Below are 11,393 nucleotides of genomic sequence, written 5' to 3'. Positions count from 1 at the left end.
TTATCTAATAAACGACAATCAACAATTAACTTTTACCAGATACCCCTTAAAAATTGACTTAAATAATTGATTTAGACAATAATTCACATTGATTAACCAACTGACTACTTTAACTAAAAGGTACGACCTACAAGTCTTTTTCTAGTTATACTCAACTAATCTTCCTTTAAAAGCACACCTTAGATAGAAAATGAACAAAAGAAGCAAACCTAAAACCAGGTGAGAAATGAGAATCGAATCTAAACCTTCTTTTAAAAACTAGGTGTCCCCATTTCAGAGTTCATTTGGATTATCGGGGTGATTTAGGTTAAGTATTTGAATTGGTTTAAAATCGAGTCTTATATCCACATAGATTTTTACATAGTTTTTATATAAATTTCAAGCCTTGTTAAAGTCCGATTTAATTAGTTGAATGTCAGATCATTGGGTCTATTTTAAACAACTTGGTCTCATCAGCAAACTTGAACATGGCGCAATGCAAATGTTGTATGTCTCTTTCCTCATAACACTTCCTACCTTTGACAATCAACGTGCTACCAACATCACCACCAGAACAAAACAGAGCATCTCTAAGGAAAGCAACTCTAAACTTAATTAATTTGATTCTCTCTTCACCAATTTAGTATTTTCCACTAAATTAATCTTCACAAAAATAATTTTCTTATCAAACCCAAATTAAATATTTCAATACCCTCCTCTTAAGATTCTCAAATTCATCAATTTTACCCTCTTTCTCTCCTCTCCACACAAATCTTTCCTCCCAAATACCAAAACCCAATTCCCCCCAAAAAAAACTTTTTCTCTACTTTTTATTTTTTTTCAATTTCATTCATACCCAAATCAAAACAAGCAAAACCCAGATCATAAATAACTAAATAATTCCATTTCCAATCAATAGTATTCTCCTCTCTCGGAGCCAAAACGACGTCGTCTAATCGTGATGGCTCCCCGTCTCAGCTCCTGTTTCGGTAAAAAACCGAGCCGTTCATTACGAACCGGAAAAACCGACGTGGCGGCGACGTCTGACGTGGCAGTAGAGGAGCAGAGGAGAGGAGACGGCGCCGTTTTGGTGGAGCTATTTTCATCTCAAGGATGTAAAACGTCCCCTGAAGCTGAACTTTTAATGTCACGATTGGGCCGGGGAGATTTTAAATTGGATCAGCCCATAATTGTATTGGGCTTTCATGTGGATTATTGGGATTATATGGGCTGGAAAGATCCATACGGGTCAAGTCAATGGACTGTTAGACAAAAGGCTTATATTGAGTCCTTAAAACTTGATACCATGTTTACCCCTCAAGTAGTGATTCAAGGTAGGGCCCACTGTATTGGTAATGAAGAGGATAATCTTCTCTCTAATATTGCTGCTGCTCCTAGATTTCCTTCCCCTAATTTTCAGGTGAGATTTAATTTTAATTATTTTTGTATATTTTTTTTTCATTTTGATAGGCCAAGTAATCTAATTTTGAAAATTAATGTCTCTAAGGTTGTATCTCGAAGAAATTATCTTAAACAAAAAGTTTATATTCTTATTATATGTATTAGATAGAATGTTTAACCTATGTGAAAGTACGTCTCTTGATGAGACCGTGTTGTTTTTATAATGTGGACATGGAAAGTATTCCGATATAGCCTTTTTGGTATTATTTTTGTAGATAAAAGTAAATTGAAGTAGCTAATTTGTTTTTATGAGAATAAAGATAAGATTACGTAGATCTGATTTGGTATTCGACATAAGAATAATAGTATGTTCAATTATTTTATACTCTTATTGTTGCTTTAGGTTGCTAAATAGAGATAAGGATTGTTTTATTGACTTTTTGTCGAAGAATAAAAGATAAATAAGTGATGGAAAATGCATGTGAATAAGAGCGAGAGTGAATGTATTTGTTGATGAGATTAGAAGTTAAAATGAATTTGTTAATAGGAGAAAATTTTTTAATTTTGTGATGAGATGTGAGAGAAAATAAAAATGGGGATTACTTAAATTAAAAGAAAGAAAAATAGAAGTACAATTCAAAATAAAATGTTTAGCAATATCAAAAAAATAGATGAGGGAGTACGAGCTAATGATGTTTATTATGGTCCACGTCGTTACATGTGGTGTTTAGGCATCAAGACTAGAAAGTTATGTCAAGCTCAACTTTGTTTAATGATTCAACTCGAGATATTGATGGGACGGGTCAACCTAATGGGTTAAAAATCGGGTCACTCTTAAACGGATCATGAACAGATTGAACCAATAAAGAGCTTTGATTTAAAGGATCGGGTTGGATTGGGCTATTACAAGGTTTGTTGTCATATATACGACATCTCGTCTTGTATGAGACCGTTTTGCTATTATATATAATAATCCAAAATAGATAAATGAATAGTAAAATGGAAACACAAACATAACTCGGACTTTGTTGTACTCTCACTTGTGATCCGGCTAAAGAATTCGAAAGAGTATGATCAAAATATAATATAGTGGACTATTCCACCTAATACCAATTGATTTTAAGATGAAAACCCATTAAGCTTATTTTTGATCAGATTTTTCCCGTGTAACAATACATAGTATAGTTTATCGATTATGTAATCTCCTTTAGTTATCTGTGCAACCAGGCAAACTTCGAAAGAACCGAACCAGAAACATTGCAAATCTCGCTTTCAGGACAATTAAGGATGAAGCTAGATAATCAAGGAGCCAATGTGATGGTGGCATTGTACGAGAATGGCTTGGTGACCGATTGTCCAAAGGGAGAGAACAAAGATCGAGTTCTCTCTAACGACTTTGTCGTTAGGAGGCTCGAAAAACTTTGCTTCGTTAAAGACATTTCTGCTAAGAAGAACATCACAGGGACTCTCAACTTCCCATTGTGGGATACTTTTAACAGTACTAAATGTGGTGTTGCTCTCTTTGTACAACAAAACAGTTCTCATCATATCTTTGGCTGTCAAAAGTTTGATCTTCCAAGTAATTTATGATTTAGTAAAGGAAATTTGGATGAAAAATTGGTGAATTTGTTGAAGATGTGAAGGTAAATTGATTTTGGGTTGGAGTCGTAAGTGTTGATGTTTTTTGGTTCATTAATTTAGTTGATTATAAAGAGGGTACGGATGCATCCATCTGACCTCCGTAAACTCTAGTTTGCATAAGGTTAAGGGTAATGAAATGTATAATTCTACCGATCCTATATTTTGGGATTACGGTTTAACATTATTCTTGTAAGTTGTAACATGACTATTCTTAGCAACACTTTCTTGCTTTTTAAAGAGTTGCATTTGGGTTAGGTGAATCTTTGGTATTTGGTTTCATTTTCTTTGGTCTAGGATTTGGAGAGAAAATTGAACATTTGATGATATGATGCTATTTTTTAACAAATGTTGTATAATTATGATTTGTGTACTTGTGTTTATGCTATCTTCTAGATTGCAATCTTATGGAATTATTAATTTTATTGACAATTTAATTTTTAAAACAGTAATTATTGACATTTTTACAATTAAGCAATTGAATAAATTATATAATTATTGATTAATTTTAAATAAGTTTAAAAAGCGTACACTTAACATTGCGTTTCAAAGACTTAAAATAATAAACTATGTTTACGAAACTGATTCATCTATTTTTGCTCAAAAATATGTTCAAATCAAATCAAATTTGGAAAAATAAATTTACACAAGATCACATTATTCAAAAAGTTTAGAAAATTACAAACAAATTTATAGAGATAAGATTAGAGGCATTTGCGTATTCATGGTTGGATAACAAATTGCAAGTTTGCAACCATAGTCGATTTCTAACGAACATGTCACTTGGATCAACTTTCAAGAATAAGTACACTTCTCCTTTTTCACTAAATTTGCTTCACAGATAATTAGAGAACAATTTAAAAAATATGAATTAAATTGGTATTTGTTAAAGTAAGAAAAAAGTGTGGATGAAACTTTAAAAATAGTGAAACTGTGAGAGTACGCCTAAAAACAAAAAAGAGGTAAATTTTATAGGACAAATAAAATATATTTATTGTTACTCGGTTGAGTTTCATCATTTAATAATATCTATAAAATAACAAACAATATTTACCAAGTACGCAGATGTAGCTAAGCTCTCAAAACGTACCACTTTATTTGTAAAGCCCTAAATACGACACTTAAAAATTACATAAATCAAACAATTTATCACAAAACGCCAATCAACTTTTGGGAAATGCAAATCAAACTTTTAAAAATTTAGGGTTGGGCATTTATAGACATTTGAACAAAATGATGGGAGGAACTCCCACCTAAAAAACTCGACTGACGAAAATCACGTGCCGTAATCGATACTAGGAACTGAAATTACCATAACGATAAGACCGACTATACGTAAATGGCATATATCCAATACAAAGTTCCATCAACGAACAGATTCAATGAAGTCCCCGCCGAAATAATATAAGCAATTACTTCCATAAAGAAAGCAAAAATCAATCAATATCTACAAGAAGAAGAATATGGCTGCCCTGAATCGTGTATTCTACAAGCAGGAACCGAAGCAGTCAAATTATTGACTGTACACAATAATATAAAACCCGTGACAAAACACATAAGTAAAGGATTGCAAAAACAAGAACATAGCGAGAAATGACACTTTACCACCAAAACTACGCAATTCATATTGATGGATCAATTGCTTCGCCCTGCTGCTGTGCCAGATATTTTTCTCTTCGTTCTTTCTGCAGTTCAAGACATTGAAGCGAAAAGATTTCTTGTAAAAAAAATTCTTCATCATCATACACAGTATATCTCGCCTATAGAAAACTATGATCAGGGTCCAGGGAGGGAAAGACGGAGGTAACTTATACCCATAAATGGAAGCGCGGCCTAAGAATTCCTCAACTCGACAAAAAATAAGAGAAGTTTCGTGTAAAAAATATACATTTACTATTTTTTTCTTCTTCTGTGCTTGTGTGTAATAGAGAATTTATCAAGTTTTTAGTAAACTTATCAATATAAAACTCACCCATTCGTTTATGACGAGACCTTCACCAACCACCTTTGGACCACTATCTGCTGCAGGTTTCTTCCTAATTTCAACAGCAGCATCAGCTTCAGCCAATTGCCGTTTCAATTTCTCCAAAGCCTGCATCAACATAAGATTTATCCCAAGAAATGTGGGACATAATGCTTGGAGTATAGAGGCTAAAGAAAATTCCACAAGCAAGCTCACCGAACTAGGACGATCAGGATCCAAGAAAATGGCACGTAATACCCGTTCTACATTGACTTGGTCTCTTTGTTCATCAAACTGCAGGACCAGAGTAGTATTGAGAAAGTAGGAGGGAATTTAGATATTTAATTTGTAGCACAATCAGTAACTTACCACTACTGAAGATACAGAACACTATTGTAAGAGATGAGTTTCCCCAAGGCAAAATTCATTATATTTAATGTACTCTAATCCGTTATTTTAGGTCAAACGGACAAAAGATGACTAACTTCTCCATTTTTACACGACCGATCCCATCATTCCCTTTGCAAATAAGGGTAGTTTAGATACGAAAACAAATTTGCAGTTTCTCTGCATATATGTTCAGTGGACTTTGGTATGTATATGTCAGTGTACATCTCTTGACATGCATGTAATTTTCCTTAATTCAAAATGAATTTAACCAGATTGATTCGACAAAATCCAAATATCATGTCCATGTGCTTTCAGTAAGGGAAATTTAACACAGCTAGCACATGTTAGAAAAAAATTCAACAGTTTACCCATTCATACAGTAAATGGCAGAAACTGCAACTCCATCTAGAAGTTTTGGAATAAAAGTGAAGTCAGTGTGCATATATCAACACTCTAACACCCGGAAACAGAATTCTACCTCACAGATACATGAGCTTTTATCCACAAAAAGCATAGATGACGGCATCTGACAATAAGAAGTATTCAACACTTTCGACTTCAAAACATTTCACATCTTGTTTACTTTCCTTGGTTAGCTTGCATGATAGAATTAACCTTTTTACTACCACTCCTAGCATAGTGAATAACTAATTGTACAAGATGAAAATGCTGCTATCCCAGTAATTGCCTATCCCAATTAAGAAAATGATTGTGAAAAACTACATATCTAAAGTCTATACAAGATTTGATCAACTAGTTGTAAGCTAATTTCCGAACACCTCTATGTTTTTAGACGCAAATGAACTCGGACAAAAAGGTCTCTTAAGCCATACGCTGCAATCTACATACCCAAACACTCCACAAGACATAGGCGATGTGGTGCCAGACTGCCAGCGGCCGTGTCTGTTGATTGACTAATTTAATTATCACTTTCATCGAAAGCAATGAAATAACAACTTATAAAAACAGATGGTCCATGAAATAACTCAGCCAGTTCAATTAAAATTTATTTCTTATAGGATTTAATTCTTGGAGCAACAATTTCTAACATTACTTGAAGCCCATACAGGATAAGAGTTACTAATCAACAAAGTAAATTGCACCAAACACCTCGATACCCATTAATAAAAGGTTCACGAGCCTGCAACTTGTCTCTTTTGGATGTCATTCTGACTGAAGTTAATTCTCTCAACTAGATGACGCCCAATGAAATTTGGCTTCTAAAATCCCAAATTTCTAATTCTGTAGCACTCATATTCTTCAATTCCTCTTCGCTTTTGTCACCATTTTAGAGTATAGACATAGAATCATAAAACTTACTGAAGTTTAAGATTCACTACTCCAGAAGGTGACGTAAATTTAAACTTTATGGAATTCAACTAGAAATATTTTTCAATAGTAAAGTAAACCACAGAAGAATAAAATTTGAGCAAAAGAAAACTTAAATGTCTAAACACCAAGGAAAGGGGTTTAGAGATCCTCACCAATTCGGGAGCATATTCTGTTCCTTCTTTCACCTTTAGACTCATAATCTTAAATTTAACCTTTCTCTTGAGATCTTGCATTTTCTCGTTGTTCTCTGGCTGCTCCATAAACTTGAATACTGTCACCATTAGAAAACAATTTTTCTAAATAGCATCCTTGTGTTTTTCAGAACTCAATGTTGTACCTAGCTTAAAAATCTATAATATCCTTTTGCTTTTGAATCAGTAGAAATATTGCTCTTGAACGGAACTTTTTACAAGTTCCATTTGTAGCATTCACAAAAAAGTTTTTTGAACAAATTTAACATATTTGTTAGGAAGTGGTGGAAATTTCTTCTGAAAAGAAATTACATGGGAAAAACCAAAAAGTTAAGGATTTCCAACCAGCTCATAACAATGAACTTAGTATAATTTCAAAAAACTTCAAATCTACAGTAACAAAACAGGAAGTTGACTGCTAGAACACTTAGATTTGAACCCAAGGGTAACGAATAGATATTCCCAAAAGCGAGTTTACAGCATAGACTTCAAAAAACCAAGAATACGACTTATGTAGAAAATCGAATAGGGCAGGGATATATTACCGGTTGCAACAATACTCTCTCCAGGAGCAAGGATGCCACCAGGTGGGCGCATATAGCAACTTTTAGGTGCTGTTGTTTGAAACTGAGACAAAAAGATAGTGCAGACATTTCAGAGCTATTGGAAATCAGTTATGGCAAGTCACATAAAATCAATATTTAACAGGTCTACTTTAAATATTATACATGCTTCGGAGAAAACAATAAATCAGAAAATTCTAACTGCCACTATAACTGAAAAGTAATACCTTGAAAGCAACGTGTGATTTGCTTGTGTTCTTAATCCTCACTGCACTCCTAACTTGTTTACCAGGTTCATCTTTAAACATTTAAGAAAAGAGAAACACAAAAGATGATAAGAAACAGAAGGAAATTGCCAAATGCATAAGCATATTTAAGATTTGCATAAATATAAGTGTTGTCATAGCAAATTCAAGTTGAGCGCTTGCTAGACTCCACCTTCCCCACTGCTAGAGCACAAATTAACACATTCTTCCTCTATCGTCTTGAAATTGTTACATTTCTCCTCAAAATACTTATATAAACAAAAAACAAATAAAAACATAGCATATTGAATGGAATCAAAATCCACTTGCTGGGCCAATAGAGCACTATAAACCACATCTTTTCCCCACCTACTAGGATATCATGGGGCCAATAAAGCTTTTGGTTGACTTGGTTACTTGACAATCGACACGGGATCTTTTGAAGCTACTAGCCGGTTTGACCAGCCGAAAATGTTGGTTGATTTGCTAACAGTTAAGACAACTGAAGATATTTGGTAAATTGGTTGTTGGCTATTTATTAAAGAAAAAAGGGGTTAAAATGAATGTTTTAACTTGAAAATCAACTTTTCATTTGGTTTAAAAGCCATTTACCAAACATTTCATTCTTGTATGAATAAATAACGCTAGGTATGAATAAATCTCATTCGCCCCTCATTTCAAGTGCATAAAAAATTGTTAGGTATGAATAGGAATTGTGCTGCATGAGCAACCACACGTCTAATACATGGGGCTCTTGTTTGAGGGGCTACAATCTTTCGCTTAAACATTTGGTTAAGTTAGTACCTTTACATTCACAATACCAAAGTCCTTTATAAGCACATAATCAATTAAACAAAATTTAATAAAGCACTCTATAATAACTAATTCCTCTTAAACAACCACTACATTAGCATTCACCTTTAGGCTTTAAAAAAATGTGTGTCAAATAGTTTATCTATACTGATCTTATTCAAATATATTGTGGTAGTGAATCCAATTCCAGCAATCTCCATGGAAGTAAGTCATCAATAAGAAATCCAAATTAAGGAGTAATGTAGTTCACATTTGAATTAATTGCTTTCCAATTGGGCAATATTATTTGGTTAACATTGAAATCAAAAAAATTTCACTTAGACAAATATTTGGTTGACTATTCAACAACAAACGTAAAATCAGAGCTTTAATCCCAAAAGATTGAGATCTTTAATTTAAAAGACAAGGTCGGCTAGATGAACTAATATATCAATTTCTCATCCACGTGGATTCTTCTTCTCTACTATTTTCAACTTTCTACAATCCCAATCCGTAAGTATGATTCCTCTGTATCCTTTTCCGCTTTTGTCCTCTAGGATCTCTACGGCCTTCCTCCCCTTGTTTTTAAGTCCCCCGAACTTCCACTTTCTTTCTTTTTTAAAATACACCGTCTTTGCACATACACAAACCATTTCAAATGATTACCTTTCACCTATTTCTCAATATTTTCTGCTCTAACCCTTTTTTATATCTTCGTTTCAAATTCTTTGCCTCAAGGTTTGCCTGGTCTTTCACTGAAGCATTCGCATTTGTGCAACTTCCATTTTCAACTATGATCCTTTCTAACATTCCAACATTCATATCCATATAGAAGTGCCGGATCCTTTCTAACATTCCAACATTCATATCCATCTAGAAGTACCGGTCTAATGGTCCTTTAGTTTTAGGGGTACATTCCGATCACATAATATCCGCTAACCATTTTTCCCCTTGTTGAAAATCCACCTGAAAAGAGTTTTTACTTTCTAGCTTAATAGAGTCTGGTTATCTCATTTGTGCTAAAGATTCCTCCTCTTGATACAAATTTTCATAAATTCCTTAGAATTGCTATTCCATGTTCTTTATTGATTATGCTATTTCCAATAAATTTCTAATTCCTACAGAAATAACTCCCAATAAAAAACTCTTAAAATCCCAAAAATTCAAAATCAAACAGAAAAATAAACAAAAAAAAGAAAGACCAGAACAAAAACTCACCAGGAAAATAGAGATGATTAGGAGGATCAAGACGAAGCCGCCGTTTCGCCGGAAGCAAAGAACGAGCAACGGAAGAAACAGTAGGTTTAGACCTCGGAACAGAAATTCCTTGCTGAATTGAATCGTAATTAGAGCGATAACTATGATGATTCTGGTGAAGTTGTTGTGTAGAAGACGAAGAAGTTTGAGTGGTATTAGGAGTATTACTATTGGATTGCCAGAAATTGCAGAGCCTCCATAGCTTCACTTCAGAAGATTTCAATTTAGTAGCCATAATTAGGGTTCCGGTGATCGGATATTGGGGGTATTTCCGGTCAATAAGTGTGAATGTTCTCTAACTTCATGTATAAATATAAATATTAATTATACCAAAAAAATAAGAGCGTGTTAAAGAAAAATGGCAAGTTGAGAGAAAGAGAAATGGAACAGTTCAGAGTTGGTTACTCTTACTGGCCAATAGCCTTCTATTTTAAAGAAAATAGTAATTAAAGTGGGGCTTTCTTGAAGAAATATATATTAATTGGTTAATTTCAACTTTTCAATGTGTCAATTGCACTTAAAATATTAGTCAATAATAATTACTTGTAAATAATTATAACTATAAAAAGATAAAATTAAAAATAATAGAATAATCAAAGTAAAAAAGAAAAAGAATTATAAAAAGGATAGATCTATGACATAATGTCATGACTTATAATTAATGTAAATTAAAGCTTATTTTTCGCACTATTTGACAAATCGTGGATAACTAATAGTTAATAACTAATTATAAAAATTGAATTGATTAATTGATTTTTTTTATTTATTAATCCAACATGTCGTTTAACGCATCTTGTTCAAATATGTTAATTTTACTAAAACAAACTCTATTTCAAATCCAACAAATTTTAAAATCATAAGGGAATTAGAATTTAGAATTGTAAATTAGTAGAAAAAAGGTTAGACTTTTGTTATTAGCTAGAAGTAAAATAAGTTTTTACGCGATTATTTACACTTCTTCTCGGAAGAACACTCGTGAATGAGAGTAGATTAAAATATTTAAGATGTTTTTAAACTTCAACCAACAACTTAAAGCCTTAAGCTTTTACTAATATTGATTTTTCAACTTATGTAATTATAATAAGAGAAAATTATTGATAATTACCTAAAAAAAGCTTAGTTTGGTCAAAAATTACCTATAATATTTTTTGTCAAAAACTACATACAAATTTATTTATTTTTTGGTTAAAGACTATCTATTAACGTTTTTCATCCAAAATACTGTTTTCTCATCTCACATGAAAACTACGTGACTTTTTTTTTGTATAAAATCCCATTCTAGTTTTCAATTGGGAAGCAAACAGAACCTTAATTTCGAATGAAGAACGATTTTTCTTCATCTTCTTCCTTCTTCTTCCCCGTTAAAATCATGTGTTCAAGCTTTAAAATGGAAGAAATTTTATATTGAGTTTGGGAAAGTAAGAAATTGAAAATGATTTTTTTTTTGTTTAAAACTTGGTTTAGTAATGATTATTTTACGGTAATCGTTAATAGGTATTCTTTAAAAAACAATAGACTTTATAGGTAATTTTTGACAAAAAAATTTTCTAAATAATTTTTAATAAATATAAATTTTTTAGATAGTTTCTAATAATTTTCCTTATAATAATATAGCAATAACAAAACGCATCATAAGTAGTTT

The 11,393-nt window shown here is 32.5% G+C and overlaps 2 protein-coding genes across 2 annotated transcripts; one reads left to right on the top strand and one right to left on the bottom strand.

The window, feature by feature from the left end:
- The first annotated feature begins 499 nt into the window (after positions 1 to 499).
- LOC130818160 (uncharacterized) lies at positions 500 to 3,281 on the top strand. Its single transcript, XM_057684222.1, has 2 exons — positions 500 to 1,399; positions 2,608 to 3,281. The coding sequence occupies exons 1-2, from the start codon at positions 941 to 943 to the stop codon at positions 2,968 to 2,970; spliced, it is 822 nt and encodes a 273-aa protein (XP_057540205.1). The 5' UTR covers positions 500 to 940; the 3' UTR covers positions 2,971 to 3,281.
- Positions 3,282 to 4,321: 1,040 nt separating this feature from the next.
- On the bottom strand, positions 4,322 to 10,170 carry LOC130818161 (vesicle-associated protein 4-1-like). The gene is made up of 8 exons (XM_057684223.1): positions 9,713 to 10,170; positions 7,685 to 7,755; positions 7,440 to 7,521; positions 6,856 to 6,974; positions 5,198 to 5,275; positions 4,991 to 5,110; positions 4,624 to 4,703; positions 4,322 to 4,504 (listed from the first exon to the last, which is right to left on the bottom strand). Exons 1-7 carry the CDS (start codon positions 9,984 to 9,986, stop codon positions 4,641 to 4,643), a joined length of 807 nt encoding a protein of 268 aa, XP_057540206.1. The 5' UTR covers positions 9,987 to 10,170; the 3' UTR covers positions 4,322 to 4,504; positions 4,624 to 4,640.
- Between the last annotated feature and the right edge of the window lie 1,223 nt (positions 10,171 to 11,393).

This window comes from Amaranthus tricolor, chromosome 7 (genome assembly GCF_026212465.1).
Source record: "Amaranthus tricolor cultivar Red isolate AtriRed21 chromosome 7, ASM2621246v1, whole genome shotgun sequence".
Classification (NCBI taxonomy): Eukaryota; Viridiplantae; Streptophyta; class Magnoliopsida; order Caryophyllales; family Amaranthaceae; genus Amaranthus; species Amaranthus tricolor.
Note: the sequence above shows the minus strand (reverse complement) of the source record. Positions and strands in the feature narration are given on the sequence as shown.